This window comes from Idiotropiscis lumnitzeri, chromosome 12 (assembly GCF_059441095.1).
Source record: "Idiotropiscis lumnitzeri isolate Australia: NSW breed Sydney's pygmy pipehorse chromosome 12, RoL_Ilum_1.0, whole genome shotgun sequence".
Lineage (NCBI taxonomy): Eukaryota > Metazoa > Chordata > Actinopteri > Syngnathiformes > Syngnathidae > Idiotropiscis > Idiotropiscis lumnitzeri.
In genome coordinates, this window is record NC_142402.1 from 12400541 (window position 1) to 12427829 (window position 27289).

The 27289-nt window shown below is 41.0% G+C and overlaps 1 protein-coding gene across 1 annotated transcript in view; it reads left to right on the forward strand.

The window, feature by feature from the left end:
* Window positions 1-5193: 5193 nt before the first annotated feature.
* LOC148325948 (ephrin type-A receptor 4-A-like) overlaps window positions 5194-27289 on the forward strand; it is a 31588-nt gene continuing 9492 nt past the window's right edge. Inside the window, exons 1-7 of the mRNA XM_088310404.1 lie at window positions 5194-5417; window positions 6659-6726; window positions 10377-10574; window positions 11368-11478; window positions 12019-12373; window positions 24572-24727; window positions 25594-26100. Coding sequence (XP_088166530.1) covers window positions 5261-5417; window positions 6659-6726; window positions 10377-10574; window positions 11368-11478; window positions 12019-12373; window positions 24572-24727; window positions 25594-26100 — 1552 coding nt within the window. The 5' untranslated portion in view covers window positions 5194-5260. The remainder of the gene's footprint in view (window positions 5418-6658; window positions 6727-10376; window positions 10575-11367; window positions 11479-12018; window positions 12374-24571; window positions 24728-25593; window positions 26101-27289) is intronic.

The following is a 27289-nucleotide window of genomic DNA, read 5'->3' on the forward strand; positions in this document are numbered from 1 at the left end:
GACACACAATGAGAAAAGAAGGAAAATGCTATCTGTGGGGTGGTGGGGCGGGGGGGGGGGCATGCTGTATTGTGTGACATCAGAAGTTGCCCTGAGGTGTTTTAATCTGGCAGAGCCTTGGCAGACTACCGAGGATACTTACACGCCAGGAGAGGTGAAGGGAACAGTGGAGAGGAGCACCGATAAGTATTTTTAGGGTGGTCTGTTATCTGAGGAGTCGGGTCACTTCGCTGAGGGGAGAACAGGGTCCAGGCTCTCGGCCAAGACTGCAGATAAGGAGGAAATCAACAATGAAAACCCTTACACACCAAAAAGACTCGACACTCATGAGCACAGGAAGCCGACCGCAAAACTTCACTCTTTTACATCCTGTCAAAGGTACACGAAAGGCCCGTTTGCACGAAGCACTACAGTTTCAGTTTGTAACTAAACAGTTTTTTTTATGAAAAACAACAAAATAACAAAATCTGAAATTGCAAAAACATGTTCCGTAACAAAATGAAATGAAAATGATGTGAATATCACTTATTGCGAGTTGATCCGAAAATGTCACGTGTCGTTTACATCTTTTTATCACTGCGGTCCACTCTTCAGGCATGACCAAACGACACGTCCTTAATCCAACTAACAAAGATCGTAAATCGATTCGTCGTGGCTGAAAAGTGAGGCGCAAGGATGACGTACTAGAAAGGGGACTGTCGCGGTGTTACCAGTTCAGATGTTACAATAGCGTAGCGACCGGACTAACTCAACCCCACACACCAAAATGAGCAATATTCTTGTGGGTAAATGCAATGTTGCCGTGCCATGCGTGTACAGTGGATATAAAAAAAAATACACACCCTGTGCAAATGCCAGTTTTTTATCATTAAAAATAAATTAAGTTATAAAAATGAATAATAAAAAAATGAAACCCAAAAGAATAATTTCAAAACCTTTTCAACATTAATGCGGCTTGTAACTTTTACAACTCAATTAAAAAAAAAATTAATCTATTTGAGAGGGGATGTTAAAATGAAGTGAGATAACGAACTGGAATGGGTTCAAATCACATTCAAACTCAAGTAAAATGGATGTCAGCACACACCTGACACCATTTAAAGTGCCTCTGGTGAACCCCAAATAAATTTCATCTGTGCAATCCGGATTTTGCTGACATTTTACTTTGCTTCCTATCAGTAGTGGGAAGGTTTTGTGCTGACAATACCATTTCCAGCTGAAAAAAAACAGCCCCCAAAACATGATGCTATATGTTCCTGTAGGTATGGCATTTTTTTTGTGTTGTTTGCAAGAAACATGCCTTTTGGAATTCAACACTGTGCAATGTTAAATACAACTGAATTGTACTTGCAATGATTATTTCAAGCACCACTAGCGTGAGTCCTAGTGTAACACTCGTGATAATTGTAAAACACTTTGAGAATCAGGATTAGCATTAACCATTCAGATTGTTTTGGAAAGTTTTCTTTTCTTGTATTAATCCAGGGTCCAAATGTCTCACATCGACACTCGTAATGCGTAAAAAAAATAATAATAAATAAATAAATAAATAAATAAATAAAGTAGTTTAAAATTAAGTACCAATGATTTATTTTCTAAAGTTACACTGACCCACCGCAGATGGATGAAAAAGCCATACAGTATGCTTTGGAGCCGCATGTTGCGGTCCCTTGGTCAAGTTACAATCATTACACTGGTCAACATTTCTTTTAATCACAGATGCATTTAAACTTTTTTCCATTAATTATTTGCCCTTTTTTTCTCAAACACATTCGTTTTTGTAATAATAATAATAATAATAATAATAATAATAATAATAATAATAATAATAATAATAATAATAATAATAATAATAATAATAATAATAATAATAATAATAATAATAATAATATAGCATTGTACAAATAATATAGTATGTAATATATTTTGGAAGTAATTATGAACTAAGGGTTTGGTTCAGCAACAGGCGACCTTTTTTATCTGAAGCCCCTAGCTATAAATTTCAACGCATAAAAGTCTGTATTACACAAGCAAGGTCCAAAAAAAATGAAAATAACTCACAAACTTGATGTTCTATAAAAAAAATTATAATTTTTTTTTTTACGCAAAAATACCCATTTTGGGACAAGCGAAGCTAAATGCGATTAAAATTTGCTGTTGAATAGTTTTCTTTCCACACCACCTGCCTTTATAATTGCATCGCATTCCAAAGGGAAAAACACTGTACTGCTTGGTGGGAATGAGGCTGTAAACATATTTAGCTCCCACAATGGAGGCCCTCCGTGTTGGGCTGCAAGCTGAGAGAAAGACGAAATCGCTCCAGGAATATCTTAGTGAGGCTTTGAAGGAAAATCCTTTTCATATGCCCAACAACCCCCCCAACCCCCACTACCATCACCACCAGCATCCATACTCCACCGACGCCCACCCATCCAATCAGCTCCTCACTGGCAAAGCGCTGTCCCCGGTCTCTCTTCCCAGCCTCCTTTGTTCGTCTCTCTTGCCGCCCACACACCTAGCGTCCCTTGGGCTTTTTTTTTTTTTTTTTCTCACACATATTCATGCGTTTACATTTGGAGACTGTTTTATTTCCTCCAGTCGTCCTTCTCGTCTTGATTTCTATCGTATTAGACACTGGGCAATGCTGCTTGCGCCCATGTTAACATGTAAAATAAACATACACACACCATCTGTGTGAGACCCACAATACAGATGTGTGGGCAGCCGCCATCTGGGGACCGAAATTGAACAAAAGATGCGTCTGTGTGTGTAGACGCGTTTCGTTTGTACGATAGGGTAGCAAGGGCCCGCTGTGGACCCCCGTCCTCAAGAGAGCTGTGAATCTCAGAGGAGAGTGGGAAATACATCCCAGCAGTCATCAATCAAAACTTTGGTGACACAAATGACCAGAAACAACAGCTATCCAAAGCGCCGCCCACCCACGCCATTTACGCCACAGGCCTTCGCCTTTTGCCGCCCGACGCTATTGGTCCAACGTTCCCGGGCGAAGTCACGTTCCCCGCTTGGGCTAATTTGGCCTTTGTGATTGCGCAGTCGATCGCGGCCCTGGGGGAGAAAGAAACGCGAAAATGGTATTATGGTGGATGGGGGAAGAGTGGCACATCGAATGCGTGACTTGCTTTTTTCGTCTTTTTATTTCGGCATCTCAAAGCGCCAGATGCTCTTTCTGGGCTCATTAGAATGCCTTACACAGGAACGACATGGCTTCGGCAAAGCAACTGCAAAGACGAAAACAAGATGGAGACCGGAGCATGGAAATGCAAATGAAAAAATTCACACAACAACAACCTTGATACTGGGGTGCCTTGAGATACACATAATCCCCGTTCCAGCCTCCCGAAAAATTCAACAAAAATGTTCGTAATGTTTTGTTTTTTTTAATAAGAAAAATAGCACTCTCTAATATTGACCTTTTGAAAAATGACATACAGTAATGATATAATCAAATAGAATTTAAAGAAATGAAACGGTTTTGGCCAAATTTTTGCTTCAATTTTATGACGTGCTTGCATGGCCACTTCAGTCTCATCTTCTCTTCATGGAGGATAAAGGACAAACTGTATGCCTGAGCATTGCTATTGTCTATTATCTATCTACATGAGTTGCTCCACCGTTTGTTGCCAAATATCTGTTGCAAAATAGTTATATCAATCCAAAACTGATGTTATTTGTTAGCCTGTCTATGGTGTTTCCCATTATGCGTTAGCATTAAGCTAACGTACTTTCAGGCAGTTTTTCTTTTTGAAAAATACATAACTTTATTTAATGTTTTGACAGTAAACTTAAACTTTGAGGGACATACAGTTGACACTTGCATTTTTTTAATGCCAGATGCCCTACCTGACACAGCCCATCCATTTTCTACCCAGGTTTGGGACCATCTGCTGACATGTACCCAACTAAAATTTGAGGCAAACGGGAACGCTGCCCGCAAATATTGCAGAGGGCAACCATGCATAATAGAGCAATAAAACATTTTTTGACAAACCAGCTGCTTTGTGATAGAACAGATTAGTCAACTGAGTCATATTTACTACCCTGCATTGACGTCTAATGCTGGAAGTCAAATAATCGCTAATCAGGTGTTTTTGCCATCCCGTCATCCAAGCGGACATTTTACAGAGAACTGTGCTAACCGAATTTTAAAATAAATTTAACACCTGACTGGGATCCAGTGTGAATATTTGAGGTCCACTGCACTGTGCTGAATATCAATAATTAATCAAGTTGGCTCATCACACTATAGTGGACTACAAAATATTTCTAAACACATATCCCAATTGAGGCTGCCACTGTGTTTGCAGTTTAAGGTAAAAGAAAGCAAAAGACAAAAATAGAACAATTAAATAAATTGTGTTTCACTGTAGTTTAACATTTACTTCAACATGCTGTGATTTCACAAGAGCATTTTTTCTCAACTCTCTTTGAGAGAGGCGACAGTGTAGGAGGATAAGGTCACGCGTCTGTTCTTTGTTTTGCTTTGTCGGGTTGTCAAGCAGTCTTGTGCCTTTTTTTTCTTCCTTGATCAAATGCTACCAATTTTGGTAATATTATATAAGACAAGTCCTTATTTTGCGTATTTCATGGTTACAGCTATAACACGCAATAAACGCTAAGAGTCAAAGATTATTTGATTGACACTTGTAAAGCGCCCATGAACAACAATCACCAAAAGGGGGCGCTCTTGCTACGTGTACTGTGCCAGCAGCATTCAGGATGCTGAAGATAACCAGTAAATCACCTCAAACCTTAAAACGCCTGATCTGACACATTTTTCCCGATGTCCTAAAAAGCTTAACCGTGTGATTTTTGTGTGGCGTTTTATGGATACCTCTCCATGAAATGCCACATAAAAAAATAAAGGAAGTGTAAGAAATAGGGCGAATTAAATATTTATCTTGGGTCTGTGGTCCAGTTTGGAAGTGTTTCAGGTTTTACACTAAAAATAGAGTGAAATAGATTTTGTCAATTTAAAAAAAAGTAATTTATATATATATATATATATATATATATATATATATATATATATATATATCCCCCCTTGTTTTTAAACCGTGCATATCATTTGGCTCGTGCAGTTTGAATGACCATTCGGACGGGCACGCACGCGAGTGTGAGACCGCCCCACTATCCACTGCATCCAACTCACTGCCACCACACGCACACACACACGCACGCACCACACGCACACGCACGCACACTCTTGGCTTCTTCATTTACACACACTTTTCCCTCCGGGATGGATCCTCCGCAACCAGCGCGCACAGCCAGCGGCCAACACGCACGCATCCTTTCGCCACACATGGCTGCGCATGTAGGGCGAACATTTACGGCGTTTATGTGGATAATAACTCTAGTTTCAAGTTCCAGAACGAGGATTTATCCGACAAATGAAGGTAAGGAGTCCGTGTAACTGGGACTATGTTTACGCGGTGTGGGTCGGCTGCTTTGCGCTCCGTGTGCGTCCTTGGATGGTTCTGATGATGAGGCTATGAGGGCGAAAAAGTTGACATATTGACATTTCTTTTATATCTTCGCGTGGTGATGCAAGTCTAAGCACTTTGGGATGTGTCGTGTGAGTGGCCTGTCTTGAAATATTATGCATGTGACAACCTTGCCACGAATGTAACCTGCGGTTTTAAATGATTAATTACGTGGACAAAAGTTTTGGGACAACCTTTCATCAAACAATCCGTTTGGATGTGGATGACAACAAATTTGTTTTTTATCTTATTGAGACAGTTTGGAGTTTTCTAAGGTAGCGTCGAAGGAATAGCCTTTTTGTCGAAGGTCCAGGTGGGATTTGGTTGGCAAGAACTTGATTCTACACAGTCATTTATGTCGGTGATAGGTAAAAACAGAAATGCTGAGACAGGACTTCATCAGTAACCTCTGACCTAACAAATCCCTCAGACATACTCTTTTGTCAGCCAGGTGGCCCAATATTTTTGTCGGTATGTTTTTGGTTTATTTCTCAATGAAGTGGAACCTTGTGATACAAGATAGCTAGATTAGCTTAATGCTAACAGCCAATGTAAAGCGCCCTTGGTGGGCTCACACCAAATTCAGCAATGTTAAAACAATATGATATTTGAACACAACTGGTGTATGAACACACTTAGACAGACAATAAAACAATACTAACAGACATATTCAGTCAACCACCGCAGTTAGGCACCCATTGAGTCACATATTCACAGATTTCTTTTTTCAATATTTACATTTACTTTTCTGGGATTTTTTTCTCTATTTCCCCTAAGTATTCCTGGGACAGGTGAGCTGCATTTTTCTCAGTGTTTTTTGAGGAATTTTCTGGGTTTGATAAAAAAAAAATACAATCAAATTATACATTCCAATGGGCATCAGTTCTATGCGGATTTCCGCTATTCACGACTCCTTTGCAAAAAAAAAAAAAAATGTAACATTACTGTCACTCACTAAGTCACTTACAGGTCTCTGCCTGACTATATTATACTGCCCCCGGTGGCCAAGTCATGCACAAAGGAAGGAGTCGCAATTAATTCATAATACACAAAGTGTTTAATTCAATGCAATTATGTATGTATATTTGTATAAATTACAAAAATAATGTGTGATTAAATATGAAGCATTGTTGACAGCTTATGTGTCATTTTAGTGACCCTGCTGGATACCAGGACAGTGCCAGGAGAGCTGAAATGGGCAGCCAGTCCCTCAGAAGGAGGGGTGAGTGAGTTTTTCTCAGATACGCTTTGGACAACCTGCTGTCTTTTTGGACAACGCACACAGACATGCACGCATGAGTTTTGGAAACTAAATATTCATCCCACAGATTTGAAAATGAGCTGTCCACCCAGCCTAAGTGCTAATAAGAGCTAGTTGGCATTGTGTTTGGCACGCCACGTGGCTTAAAGCAGCTTGGTGGTGGGTGTCATTTCTTTTAGACATTTTTTTTTACCGTGATGCATTTGCCAGAATTTGTGGTAAAAATCTCAAATGTTGCCTACTTTCACTGTGCAGTGACGCTCTCAAATTGTTGTTGGTTTAAGCGTTATTGGTGAACTTGACACCAGTTTCTTTGCTCTCTATACGTTCATTCTCTCACAGGCTACTTGATTGACAGGGTCCTGGTCCGCACACACCAAGCTTTTGATTACAGGCGCCCCCCTCGCCCCACTACCCTCACCCCCTTCTGACACTTTCTGCATCTTCTTGCTTCTCATACACATATCGCAGGGGATCTCTTTGCAGGGCCAAAGCTTTTTTCACCCCCTGGCAGCTGCGAGTTTCATTCAACTAACAAAGACTCCAAATGAGTCGAGACAAGGAGGCATCACACCTCATTTTTCTTTACAGCCCGGCCTCCAAACACCCACGCGTAAAAACACGCATGCCACGCGAGAAGTGTGCTCATGCCCTTGTACTCTTGCGCTGCACATTAACCCTCCGAAGCATGGTCCATCAAATACCGGTCATAAAATTTTCATCGCTTGAAGCTGAAGTCTCTATCGGAGCTTTTAACTAGGAGAAGTGCAAAAAAAAAAAAAAATCAGATTTTTTTTTCTCGATGATTATATGGTGGAAAACAGTTTTCAGTTTGAAATATACAGAAACTAATCTCTCATCGTAAACAATAAAAAAACAAAACACATTTTATCTATTCTACTTTTACTTCACATAAACGTGAAACACATCAATGTAAAATAATACAATGTGATCAAATAAGTAAGTCCAGGCCAAAAAATGACCATTTACTGTTTATTCTGTTCATCTGAATTGTTGCTTCTTGCTTCGAACGTTTTGCTCCGGGAAGTTAGCACATCTGCCTCACATTTCTGAGGTTCAATCTTGTCTCCGGCCTTCCTTTGTGGTTTGGATGTTTTCTGCAAATAATCTATCTTTTTCTGGCATTACAAAATATGCATGTTAGGTTCATTGAAGACGTTAAATTGTCCATTGGTGTGAACGGTTGTTTGTCTACATGTGCCCCTGGCAATTGGCTGGCGACCAGTGCTGGGTGTACCCCGCCTCACTCAAAGTTAGCTGGGATACGCTCCAGACACATTTTATGAAAGGAGGTTGTTTCGGGAGTGGGGGGGGGGGTTGTAAATGCAACGACAAAGAATGGGCACTTGACTAAATTTCTTGTTTTTTTTTCCTGATAACAATAACAATGTCAAGACTGAGTCGACAGCACCTCTGCTGCCTTCAGAAAAGTAATGCACTCCAGTTTGCCTCAGTTGCTTCAAAATAATAATTTATCTATTGATTATTATGCTCATGCCAACGTTAATATTGACCATTTGATGATATAATGTAAACCAACAAAAATATCAGCACTGAATTGAACTGTATTTACTGTAGTATCCGTGTGTAGAATGTGTGCCTTTAAGGCAGGTGTGGGCAAACTACGGCCCGGGGGCCACATGCGGTCCGTGAAACATTTTAATACGGCCCGCCAAACTTGAAAAAAAATAAATGAATAAATCTTGTTAATGTTTTTTCAAACACAAATATTTTGTTGTAATGCTTTTGTTCATTTTCATCTGCCAATCAAAAAGTTTGCCCAACCCTGCTTTAAGGGGTACAGCCTAGAGAGGGATATCAGGCGCTGTCATCATGTTAGCCAGTTAGTCTAGGTGTGAGCTACCTACAGCAGCATCTTGTGAGAATTTTCTATTTGCATTTGTGTGTTTGACAGTTTGTCCTGTTCATTAGACAGATGAAAGGACATCACCTCATGTGGCTACCTTAAATGCTCTACTTTCAGGTCTTAAGTTAAGTCCTTACAGATTGACCTATTGGCACCCCAAAGGAGGAGATGACAATCCCACTGACAAGCAATGCCGATATTGTAATTGAGCGGCCCCCGTACAGTATATTACTGTTCCGCATTAAACTGTGCCATGTGGTAGAATGACCCCACCAACACACACAATGTCTAATCATCAATTCTCTAATAGATGCGCAGCACTAAAGGCCGTTATTAGCTAACCGACGAGATCAGGACTGATGGCATATTGATGAGAGTTCATCCCGCTCATACATACACGCGCCCGTTCGCTTTCTCACCAGCGCACGAGCATCCTCGCTCATTCCGTCATTCACGCGCACTCCCTCCAGTTGGCCCTCATTGGACATGGCACGTTTAAGCTTGTGTGGCTCCGGGTTGTAGGGAGAGAGCGGATTATTATTCAGTGGCAATAAAAAGCCAATTTGGAGTTGGGTGGCTCGGCGGTCATTTGAGGGGTCGCGGTACAAGGCGAGTGGCTGCCTCTATTGAGATGGATGGTGCAGTGAAGGCTGAGCCTGCTTCACTTGCATGGAAATGCGGCTGTAAAAAAAAAATAAAAAATGAAGTGGCAACAATTGGGATACCGTGGCAGAATAGTGATGCAACAATGAATGGCTGCAGTCAATTAGACCATGCAGCATGGGAAATAAGTGGGGGTTATCTATTCCACTTCTTGGACTTTTGTCTATTAAGACCCAAATCAATAGTTGACTTTTTTTTATTGGACTGCCCATTTGTTTTGTATACGGATTAGTACAATGCATATTAGATCTGATGTTTGGGTAACGGAATTTTCCAGCATGCAAGGTTTTGTGAAACTATTTATTTGAGAGCTTTTAGAGAGATGGTGTCTGAAATTCCAGAACAAAAGACAATTTCATGCTCGTGAGGTTTATTTTTAAACACATTTGATTGTTTTTCTCCTGGGTTTCATTTTCTGGCAGCTTCATTTGAAAGCATCTCCACTTGGCAGCATTTGAGTTTTTGGAATGAATTTACTGATTAATAATAGCTTTTGTAGTTTGGGATATACTATTTCTTTTTGTTGTCTTAAAATAAAAACTATAATGGAACTCTAAGGTTAAACAAACAATTGGCAACAATACATCCCATAGAAATGTAAAACTGTAGTATAAGTGTGTTATAAGTGTAAAAGTTAGCCACTGTGAACAGAAAGATAGATAGATAGGTATTTAGTTAGTTATTAACTTACTTAGTTTCTTTATTAACAGTAATAAGAAAAAAAACATGACCTTCATGTAGATAAGAAGTGACTTACCTCTGGTTCATGGTATGAGGCACATTCACATGGAATTTATAAATGAAAATAAAACACTTTAGCATCCATTTTAAGAAGCGGTTCATAATTTATGAATGGATGAATGTTTTTAAATTAAAAAAAAATACAAAAGGTTTTATTAAGGGGTGGCCGGCATAAGGACTGTAAAAATTTGTCTCATTGTAACATTCTAATTTAAAACACCTCAGGGTTGCGGGAATACAGTCGTTTCACTGTATTGACATGCTGGATGTGCTGCTGGTAAACAGTCACGGTGACTAATGTGCGGTTGTGGATCTGCAGTGGGAGGAAGTGAGCATCATGGACGAGAAGAACATCCCCATCAGGACGTACCAGGTGTGTAACGTCTTGCAACCCAATCAGAACAACTGGCTGAGGACGGACTGGATCCCCAGGTCCGGTGCTCAGAGGGTTTACGTGGAGGTTAAGTTTACCCTCCGAGACTGCAACAGCCTGCCTGGGGTCACCGGCACCTGCAAGGTAGGAAGTCTCAGAATAAATCCAATAATATTGTATTTATGTCATCTTTGATATATTGTGGAATTTATTTTTTTATTTTGTTTATGGGATCGTACAGTCTGTGTTTCTGCCTTGAGATGCGAGTGACCGGACTTTTTTAGATGCCAGCTGTATGGTGGTAGTAAAATTTAACTCGGCACATTTCACATCAAGGAGCAGTTTAGAAGAACAATTCTTCAAAAAGAGGCTTCAAGCTTTGAAATTTAATTTACCGTCAATCAAAGAGAAACGCTCAACTTGGCCTGTTTGGCTTAATGCGAACGCATATTGTTTCACTATACACCACTAGGCCCCGCCTCTTAAAAAAAATGATTTGACAAATTCATTCGTCATTGGCATTGGCATGACTATTTTGCTTGATGAATGGATTCGCCCGTGGCAGTGAATGACTTACGGGCATGTATCTAACACAGACAGTACAATACATACAACATTTTCTATGTTTTATGCTTGCATGGTGGTGTAAAGTGTATTTTAAGTTTATTTTACAAATGTGTTTAAAGCTTGTGGCAAGGATGAAATGATTAAAAAAAATCCATACGGTCTCTCTTTATTGTGGATCTGAAACGTATCCCCCAATGTAAATGCAAGCATGAGTATCCTAAGGCAGCTTTTGATGGATATTTATAATATTTTACCACGGCTGGATCTCCCACCATTGCTCCGTTTGGCTCATTATCATATAAAGAGGGAAAATGAGCAGCGACAGAGACAAATAGATGTCTCTCTTCTTTAAATCCCTTTTGTCTTGCAGGAGACGTTCAATCTATACTACCACGAGTCCAACGAAGACAGGGAGAACTTCATCAAAGAGAGCAGCTTCATTAAGGTGGACACGGTGGCAGCAGACGAGAGCTTCACTCAGGTAACAAGCAACTTCTTCATCCCACCGCCTCCGCTCCATTTAATTCGCTCTTATCGCGAATAAAAGCCTCCTGCGACACTCAGCTGCAATGTTTTTATTTGTAGAACAAGCACTTTTATCTTAGCCGGTCCATGCAGGAATATTTCTTAGTTCTTGCTAATTACCTCTCTCAAGTGGGTTTATGTGTTCATTAGTATTTAATTATTTGTTACTAAGGAGGATTATAGACCACTGCAGTACTATATATATATATATATATATATATATATATATATATATATATATATATATATATATATGTTAGTTAGAATGATAGGTTATTATCCTTAAAATCAAAATTGTAGCATATGGGAGAGTTATATTACAGAAGATCCCGATAAACCTGGATTTTTTTTTCCCGCTCTAGATCTGAGGGCATTCACTGCCACCCTAAAATTTTACAGATGCAGGCTTTGGTAATTGTTTTTCAACCGAACATTGACGAATACTAAATTTGTCAGTCACAGCAGCAATGTGTAAAATGTCTCTTTGTGTACCTAGGTGGACGTTGGAGACCGCATCATGAAACTCAACACTGAGGTGCGGGATGTGAAGGTGACAAACAGGAAGGGCTTCTACTTGGCCTTCCAGGACGTTGGTGCCTGCATCGCCTTGGTGTCTGTGCGGGTTTTCTACAAAACCTGCCCCCTGACTATCCGAAATCTGGCAACCTTCCCGGACACAGTGACAGGGGCTGACACTTCGTCCTTAGTGGAGGTTAGGGGGTCATGTGTCGACCAATCAGAGGAGAGAGAAGAGCCGAAAATGTACTGCGGTGCTGATGGAGAGTGGCTGGTTCCTATTGGTGGATGTCTTTGTAACGCAGGATATGAAGAAAAAGGAAGTTCATGCAAAGGTAAGCAGCTTGTTTGTCATTATCATTATGGTATGACTCATCCGAGCTGACAGTGATGAGGCTTTAGCAGTAAACATGGCACATTAATTCAGCTGTTCTTTTCACACTGTCATTCCATAGTAAACTGAGTTGATGGCTCACAAGTAAATTGCCGAAGACCAGTCTGTTATCTATAGCTAAACCACTAATGACGGCAATATACGTGGCACTCCAAATTTTATTTGACAGCACATTTGAACAGAGGTGGCAAAAACACTCTGTACCTAAGTAGAAAGACAGATAGTTGTGTTTAAAAAATAAAGACTGGTAAACTTGATTCAACTCCCGTACTTTATTACATGTTCAATTTGGTTGTTGTTTTTTTTAGCTAGCTAGTTAGCTAGCACGCAACTTGTATGCTATAAAAATAATGACCGTTTCTCAATATAAAGCATGCAGAATACAGTCTTGTGATATCGCCAAGTTAGGTCTTCCTAAGAACGGAGGACATTTCACAAGATCACAAGAATGTGAGAACGGATAAGACCACCAATTTAGAAACGACTAATGTGTTCCCGTAGCTTAGCTAACATTGGAAAATGACTAACATAAATGATTCGCTAATGATACCAACTACAAAAATACATTTTAATTTTACAGTATGTACATTCGCCCATGTCCCAGCTGTTTCAGTTTTTTTCTGCCCTTAAAACCCCAAGATCGCAATCAATCAAGATCTCAATTTTAGTTGACTTTACTGCTCTCTAATGACGTCTTTCATTTATGTTTTGATGTCAGCTACCGAGGTTGATAACTGAAACGCGCAGCCAACAAAAGGAGTAGAGCATACAAGTATATTTTCAAATGAAAGGAGTGAAATTAAAAATTTCATCAAAAGAAAAAATACTCCTTTAGAAATATCTGAAAAATCTACTAATGTGTAATAACAATGTATTTGTACTACGTTACTTCTCACCACTGTATCTGAGGGGTTACAATTTTGATATTGCTTTAATTAATTTTGTATTTTTGCAGAATAGATTTAAGCTTTCTATCCTAAATGGAAATGCTAGCTTTAACCAAACATGTAAAGTGGAAGGATCTCGTCTGGCTTGGCACCATGATTGCATAATTAACACAATATATCCATGTTAACCAGGCATGTATGTTGCTGACATGACACACACACATGGTCAGGCACATACTTTATCGCCCCATAACATTTGATTTTAACACACAAATAAGATGCATATGACCATCTTTCATATTGACTACGCAAACGTAGCAACGCTTCTTTCCCATCCTTGCCAAGATGTGTTTTTTTTTTCGATAGCGTCTTTTTTGGTGCACAAACAGCAATATGTCATACCTGACCAAATGAACTGGATGAGCTATCATTCTTTGATTTTAACGTTGTTTCAAACTAACAGTTTTTTTCTGCACTGGCATATTCATTGCATATCCAAATTATTCCAATGCATTAATATCTTTTGAGGATGTGAATATAGCAAATGAATGAGAATAAGTTGCCATGTGATTTTCTTTTTAAAATAAAGACCTGTTTTTTTTTTGTTTTGTTTTTTTAATCCTAAATTAGCCTTTTCCCAAACTCAGGATCCAAAATCAAAGCAAACCATGATTATTGGATCACTAGCTAGCGGGTCAAGCAGGCACACAATTTCTTGGCAAATCTCTTGCTGTAAAATTCACGTCACTCATTAGTTTGTACCGTTGTACGTCACTGCTATGGCAACACTTTTTTTATGGGTCACTTGAGGAGAAATTACAGCAAATGTTGCTGTAATTGATTTGTAATTGGTGTTCCATTTCCTGTACACTGAAGTTAGCACTCATTGTGAACTGCCATCTGGACAAAAAGGGACAGGGGAGGGGAAAAAAAACGCCTTTCTGTCACTTAGAAGTGTGGTTCGAACTTTACAGTAGCAAATATGCAAGCTGTTCACACCTCTAACCAACATACTTGAGGCGTGGATGACGTGGAAGCGGATGCCGTGGTGGCGAGGACAACTCAAATGTACGTGTTTGTGAGAATGAAGCATGAGACAAAAAGTCGTATGGGGAGACAGTCATCCAACATGGTGTCACTCCCCCTATTCACTCCCACCCAGATGGACAGAGACCAGTATGGGGACATGGGGGAGCCTCTCAGTGAACTGCTCCCTTCATTTTTATTTATGGAGCCTATCCCTGAAGGCTAATTGTATAACAAACAGTGCCATAATTCAAAGTTTAAAAGAAGAGAGAAAGAGCACGAGAGAAACAGGGACATAAAGGGAATTGCGGTTGGTGCCAGTTGGCAATCCATGGACTGGAAAACTGTGTTCTTTTTTTTTTTTCCCCTTCTCAATAAGATGAGCAGTAGCCAAATTTCTGTGTGTGACAAATGTTCTTAAAGACCTTCACCCCGTTTACCCCGTTTGTTCTCTCTGAAAGGAGGGAGGAGGTTTGCAGGGTGGAACCTATGGTCTGAAAGATGTTTCTCCTCTATGAGATTTAGGAGAAACCCTTGACTCTGTTGAACCCGGAGCAGATGTGAAGTGCCATCTATCTGTCAGCCGCGCGCTGTCTTCCTGTCTTTCCTCCCGCCGCTTGTCAGCTCGCTGGCTGGCCCGAGCTCGCCTAGCTGGAAATCCATCAAAGTGCGTGTGAATAGCAAATGCCGCTGCGGTGAAGTCTTTGACCCCGCGGTGTCGGACAGACACCTTCTCCCATTTTAAGTTTGCAGTGGTGCGGAGAGGGAATGAAGGGAGGGGACGCTGGAGAGGAGATTTAAACGTTCTCTCTTCCCACCCGGCGTCAAGGTCAAAAGGTTTCTGGATTTTTTTCACTCTCGCGTCTGCGCTTTGTCAGCGCAAGAGTCAGGCTGAAAGACACCTGCTAATTCAAGTGTACTTCTAGCAAAGTGTGTTGTGCGACACATATTCCCTCGTTCTTTCACTGGCTGAAAGCAGATTTGTCTAAGCAAATTGAATTGGAGTGCGTCGTTTGTTTTGTAATTTTCCCGATTTATATACACACGTCGAGTCCAATCAAATGTAAAGCAAAAGAGAGAACACTGATTTGCAGAATTTATTCAACATATATTCAATTGAATACTCTATATGTGGAATGTTTTAACTGAGAAACTTTGTTGTTGATTTTGAAAGGGTTACAGCTTTTGACCTTGTTTTCCAAAAACTATTTGTAACTCATTCAATCCCCGCCGTTTTCACAAGAGGAAACACCTCAATCACACCCTTTTTTTTCCTGGATTTTGACAGATTTTCCAAGGCCTACAGAATATTGCGTATTAAAGATAAAAACCTGGAGCTATGATGCAAAAAAAAAAAAAGAAAAAAAGGCGAAGACGTATAAATACGTCTTTGGGAGGCAAGGACTACAATTTTGAAAATGTATATATACGTCTTATGGATTGAATGAGGTAATGTGGACTCGTCAGACCACAGCGCGCTTTTGGTCTTTGCGCCAGTCCATCTCAGATGAGCTTGGGCCCAGAGAAGCCGGCGGCACCTCAAGGTGGTGTTGAAACATGGCTTTTGTTTTGCATGGCGGAGTTTTAATTTTCTTTTGTCGATGTGGCCACGCACTGCGTTAAATGACAATGCATTGCTGAAGTGATCAAGGGCCCATGTGCGGCAATATTCTCTACACACTGATTCAATTTTTTTAATGCCCTATTGCCTGATGAATCAAAGGCCTCTGGCATTCATTATTGGTTTTCAGCCTTGCTTCTTGCATGAAGTGATTTCTCCAGACTCTCAGAATCTTTTGATGATATAATGGACCGTGGATGATGAAGATAGATTGAAAAGGATTTGCAAATCTTTGTATTCCGGTTTTAGTTTACATTTTACAGAATGTCCCAACTTCATTGGAATTGTTGTTTGTGGTCTACTATCAACTGAAAGCCAATTTTGAAAAAAAAAAAAAAAAAAAAGATTTTGTTGACACTCCAATTCTGTTTTGAAAATGCAAAGGGTTCTCAAAGTGGAGCAAATGACATGTTAGCTATTTATTTATTTCATATGCATTTTTTTCCGCCCATACAAACAGATGCCGAAACCTTTTTGTTATTCTACACATAGTTTTTGTAACACTCTAAAACCAATCCATTGTAGGTCAAGTCATGCTCACTTTTCTGCTGCTGGCCATTATTTGTGTTTCACATCACGGACAGTCTGCGAATGATTGCTCATGTCTTGTCAGAGTACCACCACTATTAAATGTAAGAATAACAATTATATGGATGAATATAGGATTTTAAGGTCCAATAAATGTTTGGACGAGTGATCAGATGAATATGCTATACCCGTAAAAAGTGAGAACAAGACAAGCGATTAACATTTCGGCTTTTATTTCCAGTTGTTTACATCTGGATCTGATACATAACTTAGAAGACAGCTGATTTAATTTCACTGATCCTTCATCTAAACGCATGTACTGGATCATGCGACTTATATATGACCAGAATGTCCTTAATGTGCGACATTACATTAATTATTCCAATAATAAATAGCGCTAAATGTCTACGCTGTTTCAGATTTGGGGTTCTCCCTTAGAATTGCAAGCAATTGTGAAGCTGAGATAAAATGGTACAGACAGTATATCGACCATACCCAAAACAGTCATTTGGATTGGACATTCCCTGCAAAAAAAATAAATAAATAAATAAATAAACCACTTGTGTACTAAATACCAGATGTCAAATATGCGGATCAAGACAAACAATGGCAGTTTATGACAGAGACATTTGGAAAAAGATCTAAAATTAAAGTTCTAAAGAAAATGCAGAGGGCAAAAGAGAAAAAAATGCAATCTTCTGTTTACAGAAGATTTGATCAACAGATGCTACACTAGTAGACCAATCATTAGCAAGACAAATATGACAAACAGTGTAGATACAAGTCTCAAAAATGTGGAGAAATGTTTAATTGAGTTTATTTTATTGATGCAGTTATTGTTGTATGGTTGGATATAATTTTCACATCAATCTGACAGAAATTGAAGCCGACGACCCAAGCAAAGAAAAAGTCCTGGTGTAATGACAAGTATTGGATACTTGATGGAAGGAATACTCTGCTTCTTATGCAGCTATGTTTATTCTAATCCAACCACCAATTCCAAATCTTCAATTCCCCAATTCCCAGACTTGTTCTGATTCACGAAACAAGAGGAGACGCGGCCAGTTTGGTGAAATGCTAAACGCTGGTTTTCACTGTTGATTCAGAGTGACGTGGATAATAGCAGGAGCTGTGGAAAGGAAGAAGGGATTAGATGTTGAATGGTTAGATAGGGATATTGAAAAAAGGGCCAGTGACAGCAGAAGGCAGAGCCGCCCCTCCCCCCGTCAGTGGAGGTCATCGTCGGGTGCAAAGGGGACGGGTAGAGAAACACAAGAGTGCAGGAACTCCCCCTCTTTTTTACACCCCCGGTTAAGACTGAGGTCATGACTGAGTCCGATGAAGATGTCAAACACTTTTGACTGACAGCCGTGCACACACTCCCATACAGGCAGAGTGCGGGGTCACGACCGAGCGAGATGAAGTCGTCAAAAGTTTGACAGCTGCGATCCGTCTGGAAAGATCGGAAACGAGGGCGGAGAAACGCGAGGCGAGCGCAGCAGAAACAACAGAAAGAATTTGAAATGGGAATGGCTGAAGAATGGAAGCTGAGCCTCCTGCTTTTTGTCTCACTCCTGTGTCACCCCTCCACCCCCACGCACCACCCTCCTCCTTGCTTTCGGCTTTCTGATGCTGCCCGGGGCCGCGCACTGCCTGGGAGGCTTGGAATGCCTCTTTGTGTACAGTCTCTGCATTCCCAGTCCCCTCCAATCGAGACAGATTTCATGCTTGTGCTTCTTTCCAGCGCACCTGCAGTGTCTCACCGACAGCAGAGCGAAAGCGGAGTGAGCCGACAGAGAGACGGGCTCAAAAAAGAGGCTATGTGAAAGAGACTTCTAGCAAAATAGCCTCATCACCATGCTATGACAGAAGAGACTAAAGGCCGCCTTTTGCTTTTTACACAGAACCCAGTGCCAGTTTGCTTTCGCACAGTTACACAGCATAGAATAAGATGTCAACACTTGTCGGGTAGCGATATTGCTTTCAACACAATCGAGCTGGACAAGTGTGAAACCCAGTGGAGGGCCGTGCATTTCACACGTTGGCCTACTTAGTCCGACTTGAATAAATCCCACTCATATTACCGTCATTTATGACACCAAGGCTAAAATAATATACAGAAAGACATGCACTCCTGAGTGAGTGTTGTGGACGACCTAGCTTCACTTGAAAGGTCCGTCTTGAAAATGGCCTCGCAAGTCTATCTGCAATTAAATCCACACTTTTTCCTTCTTTGGCCATTGTGGATTAAAAAAGCAAGAATATATTTAACATTTTCAAACGGCCCCCAGTTACGACTTTCTGGTGTGTTGATTCCTCATAGCGCTGGCCCCTCACAAATGAGTATCTAATCACAAGCCGCGTTCAACGTAAGGCCAGCGAGATGGCATTACTGTCATCAACTCGTGATCTGATTGGCTATCACAACTTTGTATTAACTAAAACCCCCCTTGAGACACAGCACAGATTGTATTTGAAGGCCTCGGACGAATAATGCATGCTACTTGTGTTATGAAATCTGCCTGGCAACACAAGCTAGCTGAATTCTGATTGGATAAAAACTCTAACCTAAAAATTCAACACTAGGATATAATATGACATCAATGTGAAAAATATGATCATGATTTCTTGATTATGTTAGGCCAACAGAGAAGGCCTTGAAGGCCTTGACCACTGGTAAAACCTGCTTGGGCAAACGCGCAGCTGTGATGCACCAGTTTTGTGTGATCTTCAACTACGTTTACATGCAGTCAATAACAATTTAAAAACCCGAATATCGCCAGTATATTGGTTTGTGGTCTGCGCATGCGCTGTCATCTCCGCAAGGAGTCTTGGTCTTTTGAGTCCAGGAAGTACTTGTATGTGCAGCATCCCGCTCACTCGCCGTAGCGAGACTAACTTGACAACATTGATTTCTCCTCGGCCTTTTCACTTTATTATCTGTCTCTGCAGCAAAATATGATACAGCTGGTATATAGACACATTTATTTGTGTTTAAGTCCATACTGGCGCGCAACCCGTTGGATATAACACAAACAGTGGTAAACAATCATGTTCCGAATGTTTGAGAAACAGACCTTAACGCGAATATTGACTGCATGTAAACATAGTGTGTGTACGAGAGGAGGTTTAAAAGCGGCTCGAGTGAGTGGTTGAAATAAATCTGTATTGAGCGTTCCCCTTTAATTACTTGCATTGAATTTTGGCCACAAAATGTTTTGGGATTGCTGATTTGGTGTCTGTGCACACACTCTGGCGCCGTGCCCAGCGATGCCTACAGAAGTGCGTGTAGGAGGAAGAGAGTGCCCATTCTTGATGTGTATGTGTGAGCTTACTGTATATGGTTGATGCTAAAGTCGGGAAAATGGCACTAGCGATTAATAAGCAGTCGGGTTACGAGTTTGCATTCCTTCATCACAATCAAATGAGTGTGTTCTCGTCTCGCTCTCTCAGGTTGACGTAGAGGAGCTTCCGCAGCCCCACCGGTCAGTCTTTCTGGAGCTCTCTGGCATCGCAACAAGCTGCACTCTCTGTCTCTCATTATCCCTCCTTTCTCTCTCCCTACACCCTGATCCACGTTCATGGGGGGTGGCGGGTGCTACTGGAGGGTTGATCTTTGTGCGACAGAGACGAGGGAGGCTGTGGTTTGCGGGTGTCATTGTTGTCGAGCCCCCCTTTCACATGCTAATGTTGGAACTGTTGGCTTTGGGGAGTGCATGTAATTCGCTTCACAGTACCAGTTTTTAAATTTCGCCAACTTACTGTGGCATGTACTGAAGACATTCCTGAGGATGGAGTGTACATTTGTATTTATTCCCAAGCTTTGTAGGAAGTTCTCATATTCAGGCTATTCCTTAAATGAAGATACGCTGTAGAAAAGATAAGAATCACGTCCTTCCTCCTGCATTCCGTTGGATGCAATTAACAGGGCATGACCCCTGTGATTAACAGTGTGCACTGATTCCCAAGTGAGGCTCGAGCAGTTTGTCCATCCATCCATCACTCTGTCCCTCCCTCCATCCATCCATCACATAGACAAGTGTCAGACATGGAACAGCGTGGGGTACTTCCTGCTCCTAAACCGTCCGTTGTGTGGAAACAAGAGTTTGTTGACAGATGATAAGGGTTCAAGAGGGAATGCATACAGTGCGCCGACAAGACTCTTAGTCAGATCTGCAACGTGGCACATTTGCATTTTAGAAGGCAGAAGAATGCATATGCAAACGTCGACAATGCTGATAGCAATCAAAGGGCACCTTCTCCCTCCTGCATGTCTTCGTCATTACGCCACTCCCCCATTTCCGTATTATCTTTTTTTATCTTGAAAATCATTTCCTCATTATTATTTTTTTCCCCGAAACAAGGTTCCCCAATAACGTAGACATTTTTTATTGTGATCCCTCATTTGATTTAAGCATGCGCATTATATTGACAAATACCAGAACTTAATTAAAATAGACGAGTAAACATTTGTGGCCCGTGTCATGATCTCAAGTACGGTTACAAACGCAGAAAAAAACACCAAATTGCCAAGTTCACCAGAGGCAACATATTTATTGCTTTCAAAGATCATTTGTACCCGGACCACAACATTTATCGATACTCAACATCATGAGTTACACCTCCTAGTCAATCAGTCAGCGGTTGAGCTCGACCACTTAGATTTATTTTCTTCCAGTCATCTTCCAGGAAGTGTGGTGGCAGCAATCTCCACGTCTTCTTCTGCTTTAAGACAGAGATCAACCATCCGTTTGACTTTTTGAGGTGTCTCAAATCCATTTAGTTGATGTTGTCGAGTGTTAAGGGCACTAAAGTAGATCTTGTTGTACACAGCTCTCAGTAGCATGAAGGTTCACACTGGGTTAATGATGACCACATGATCTCTTATTCCAGGTCAACCCCCCCCCCACCTCTTCTTGAACACTTTGAAACTACCGCAAAAGCCCCCCCCCCCCCAAAAAAAAAAAAGCCGACAGACAACAAAAAGAATGGGAGACATGAGAGGACATTGAAGGAAGTTTACAGCTTCAAATGCTTTCCTTTCTTTCCTGTCCTCTCTTATTCTGACCTCGCAGCTGGTGAAAAGGATATGTGATTGGGTTGGACATAGACAAAGACACTGTGCTACACCCCCCACCCGCCACTCCCGGCAGAGCCTTGCTGAGCCCTGCAATCAACCCCGAAAACCTCGACAGCTCGGAATCTTTTCTCTTGTCTGGTTACTCCTCTCTTTTCTTCATTGTGCTGTTTTACTTGCTTGGGCTGTATTTTCTCTTTATTGTTTTATTGGATTTATGTTAAGGAATTTCCAGAACAGCTTTGCCTTGTTTACATTGGCATCAATAAGCGATAAAAGCTGGCTTACTCGTTGTTTGGCGCATGGACGTTCATATCCACTTTGAGCTATCTGGGATTCAAGGCATGAAAAATGGAGGTGGTGGAGGAAATGCGCAGGAAGCGAATAAGGAGGTTGTGAAAAGTCTGAAAGGGAGGGTAAGCGAGTGTGTGAAAGGGTAAATCTGCGGAGAATCACACAGATGGGACAGGATGGTCCGCGTGAATCAAGACTTCCTCCCTCTCATCCACTCATTATAGAGCACACTGTAACACACGTTCGTCGTCCTACAACCACTGAGATGTCTCCATCTCTTTGGAATTGGGAGAGGGTTGAACACCAGGGAACATGAATACGGTGTGATGATGAAAAAGGTGATTGCAATGGAAACAAATTGAGGATTTTCCCTCAGGAATTCAAAAGGGAAAGAAAATCCGCCCCTTGCTCTCCAATCTCATTGGTTCCAACACTGAATGTCAAGATGGATAATTATGTTCTCATTTACTGCTTTGTTGCCCTGTCAATGCACAAACCCATCAGTACACAGCGGGGAGAGACCCTCCTCTCATTATGCGTCTCTTCTCTCCTGTAAATGTCACTTAGGTTTGCGTGGGCTGTCACTATTGCAATTGAGGTTGAACGCATTTCATTGGAGCGTTCACTCCGAGTCAAGATGTCTCACTTTGTTAGCTTTAGAAAACTCTCTTGTGATTGTCTTTAAGAGTCAGCCGCACAAACTACTTTCCTTGTGTCAATTATCTTATTGTCTGGCCTTCCTGGCTGGTCAATATGGAAGACAAAAAGGACTGTATGACAGGTCGAGGGTCATTTGGCTTGAGTCGCTTGTGATTATATTGCTTGGAGGGTGGGCAGTCATTTTGCCACAAAGCAATTAAGACACGCAAGCAATATATTACAGGTGTACTGTGGAGATGTCCCAGCAAGGGCAGAAACAAACATAAAAAAAAAATAAATAAATAAATAAATAAATAAAAGCCTGATTGTTGCCTCACATCCACCTTTGTCTTCTCAACACTGCAAAAATCTGCGTTTTCTCTGGCATCAAAAGGAGTAGTCAATTTCTGCAACACTTTCACATGCCGCTGAGAAATGTAATGCTGCTTAGTCAACAAAATTAGCCCAGATAACATTTACCGAGAAATATAGACTGAGAAAAACATTTTATGCATGTCTGCCGTTGACTTCCTCTGCTAACTTCCAGCGACATTTTTGTTCAATGCAACAAAATGATTGTGCTTTTAAATGCCATCTGATTTGCCTTTTGCGTTTCTTGAGCTTAAAATGTTGAGGGACAGAAAAATAAATAAATAAAAAGACCCACTGTAATTTTCAATTTTGTGTGCATAGCAAGACAAAAATAAGAAAATTGGTTGCATCCCATGAACCCTAACTTCCAAAAATACACCATTGTGTGTCACTTTGTATTTCCAGACGATCTACATCTTAAGGCTGGGCGATGATAGAATAAAATAATAATTATTTTTGATTGATATGGAAGACACGATTCATAAAAATGATTGAAAACTCATTTTACCTGAGAATATTCATTATTTGAAGGAGTATCATTCTTGGAAGTCGATGGTAACTTCTCATTAGGGGTGCTTTCAAAACTTCATTTATAACATTGTTATGATCATGATAAGCCAAAAGTGAAATCATAATTTAATTTCTATTCATTGCTCAGCCCTACTAGATATTCACATGAATTATTAAGAAATAACACAAGCCAAATACTGAACATAATTCCACTTTAACTGAAAAGCTTCACACCATAGGGTTTGTTCCCAATTTTAAATTTTGAATGGTACAGAAGGAGTGCCTTCCCAAACCAGTGAGCAACATACATTTCAGTTTAGTGTTACTAAATATTCTTTAAACCTCCAGTATGCAAAATCATTTGCTATGTTTTTTTTCCCCCATTATGACGTGTTTTCAAGATTGCAGAGTGAGCAAGCAACTCGCTGGCGGTCTTCTGTCTCTGCTTGATTTAGCTGGCTCATTGCTGCCTTTCCTCATGTATTAACAGCTTCACCGATGATCAGTGATGATTAGCTGCAGGAAACTGCTGGCACATCAGTGCTGCTTCAGCTTGGGATGCAGGCAAAATGATACGCTGGTGGCCAAAGCCTCCAAAGTACACGGTGCAATGGAGGGGAGGCTACATTTTCTTGCTGTATCTGTTATTTGCTCATTAATGCTTGGTAACTATCTGGATTATTTCTGTAATACAGACCGGAAAACCTTCTAAAGTGAAATCAGAAAGTTGTTTGTCAATACATTATTCATGTTTGAAGATAATTGCTGAAAACTTGACAGCATGTAGTACTCAGTTGTGACGATAAAGCATCAAATACTTTTCACCATTTCAGTTCTCCTTGTTTTGTGGGTGGTGGCTACAACGAAACTGAGTCTGTTTGCCCCTCCCACAATATATAAGGACTTAAGTACCTTCTTTAATTTCCTATCCGGCCCTTTTGCAACATGCAGTTAGCTAGCTCGCAATGCCTCCATCCAAAAATGGATCTTCCCTTCATATTGTCCACTGGTGTGACCGCTTCAGAGTGCCTCATTGTACGCCATGAGTGTGTGTCAAAGAGAGAAGGCGCGAGTCAGACTTGACACCCAGTGTGTGACAGCTTTACACCATGCTCCGACATAATGAAAAAGCATTTGAGCATTAAATTCTGATTGTGACGGGTGTTTGTCTCTGTTTTTCTGCAGCGTGTCCCACTGGTTTCTACAAGGCCAGGTCATCTGATGCAGGATGCTCAAAGTGCCCTCCACACAGCTACTCCCTTCGAGAAGGGGCAACCGTTTGTGACTGCCACTCCGGATACTTCCGTGCTGACATCGACCCTCCCTCTATGGCTTGTTCCCGTAAGAAAACACATTGGTGCACATATTGGAATAATGGAAAACATGTCGAGACAATGGCTTTCAGTCCAAAACACAGACAACACGTTTCTTGTAAACCCCATGCATCCCTTCCTCCACAGCCTAACCAAACGCAGGCAGACACGCACTTGTCTAAATGGCACTTTTGTTTCGTGATCCGATTACTTATGACTAAACAACCATCCACATCCTGTTAGGCAGCTCCGACTCGGCAGTGAATAAATGTTCTCTTTCTCCCCGTCTGCTTATCCAGCCTCTCAGTGATGTCTTGTGTTGGATACCTCACTCGAAAAACTTAATTATGACTGTAAGGAGCCTGTGGTCATCTTGGCATGGGAAAAAAATGGCAACTGTAGCCCATCCAGAAAAAACAACAACATCCAAATAGTATGAACTTTAATGTTCTGCCATAATTTTAGAGAACACTCCTCCTCTCCTTTAGCCAACATCCACTGATGTAAACAAATACTAAAGAAAGAAACTGTGAAGGTGCTTTGTGTCACCGTCATTTCTTAACTGTCAAGTTAGTATGTGATGAATTTAACACTTTTGAAAGTAAAAAATAGCACGAATAAGACAGTTGACCTTAACAATAAGTGACAATACATATGATGACACTGAAAGTCGTCGTGTGTATCCTTTTTCTCTTATGTTATTCTTTAATTATGGGATTTTGAGAAAAAAAAGTGCTCCTTGACTCAAGGTTGATTCTGTGAGACACACTGATGTCTTGAGTGTCATCATGGATAATTGCTGATTTACAGGCCTTTTGAAACTTGGAATTTTACAACCTCAGGAGCATTTGACTTTCATGTAAAGCTCATTGCATCCTTTCCCTCCTTCCTCAGAGCCTCCGTCAGCACCACAGCAGCTGATTTCAGTCGTGAACGAGACCTCAGTAGTTCTGGAGTGGAGCCCTCCTCGCCGGCTGGGAGGTCGAAGCGACATCAGCTACAGCCTGGAGTGTCTCGTTTGTCAAACCGGGGCCTATACTCAGACGGGTGATACAACCATCCCCAGGAATCAAAGTGGTTCCCAACCTGACGCTCAGCACGGCGGCCAAGGGATGCAGTCAGACCAGGGGATTGTGGGACCTGAAATCCAGATGGGGAGAGGCGTCTATCAGAGAGATTCCACCAGAGTGGCCTCAGGCTCTCAGCTGTGCCAGCCCTGCAGCTCAGACGTGCTTTTCTCTCCAGACCGGACTGGCCTGAGCGGCACCCGAGTGGTGGTGAGCGAGCTCAGAGCCCACACTCACTATACTTTCATCGTGCAGGCACGTAACGGGGTCTCACAGGGTGGGGCTGCCGGTGCCACCCAGAGTGTGTCTGTCTCCGTGACCACCAATCAAGCTGGTAAGAATTTTTGGTTTTCCATTAATATGTGAGCTTTGTGATGCTCTTGGACATACTATAATTATTATTTGTCATTGGTGGTTGTAGGCGGCCACTTGTTGCAAGTTTTATCAAGAACAGATCCGTTTTCAAGAAACTTGCCGTACTGCTTATTGGAGCAGCGAGGTGGCCATAAAGTTTCTCAAACTGGCACTGAACTGCAATTTTGCAACCCTGCTCCAATGATGAGCCATGGGCATGAGGAAATGAGGAAATGTTCTGACAAAAACTGTAAATTCTAAACTGTCAAATACTTACCTTACGAATGTCACCCCAAATAAACATGGAAAAAAAATTGTATAGTGACTTTTTTAGCCTACTTCATGATTTATAAAATGATATTTGGCCAAACTATGATTTTTATGTACCAGTAGAAACATTCTTTCAAGGTAAAGGTATAAGTATAAGTAATCAATTCTGCAGGGTAGAGCAACTCTAAAATGATTATTTTCTCATTTAATCCCAAAGTTTTTCACTAGAGGAAACCCCTCAATTCCAGCGTTTTTCTAGACTTTGGCTGATTTTGCATGGCCAACAGAATATTGTGTTTTAATGCCATAAAAAAAAACTGAGCTCTAATGCAAAAAAAGACGTATAAATACGTCTTCGGGAGGCGGGGACTACGTTTTTGAAAATGTATATGTATGTATAATGAATGAGATAAAAAGCACGCTATATTGTGATTGTCAGAGTGTTTTGAATTTTGAAAAATATTTTTTTTTAGCAGCAACAACTCTAATGTGGAAAGCAATACGATGCATTCATTGTGTCGATTGGGTTTTCTTCACGAGAATTGCCGTACCATAATCTCACTGTCATTGTTGCCCCAGTTATTACGCTGTCCTCCTCCACTAAACAATGGCTGTATTAATTATAGGGGTCTTCTCAAACATTCTGGGAAATGCACATCACTGACTTAAATATAAATAGTGAATACTGTGCACACAAAAATGCAACACACCAATCTAAATAGTAACAGGAAACCATAAATGTATCAAAGAATGACCTCTTCCTTGTTAACCATTTCAAAACAAGTCCTGCAGTTTTTATGGTGTGTTTCATTATAGTTGAGAGGGTGTCGGCTGAGACTCTGTGGCGTATCCCGCACATGCCCTCCATGTTTCTGCTCAACGTCTCAACTGCCTTGGCT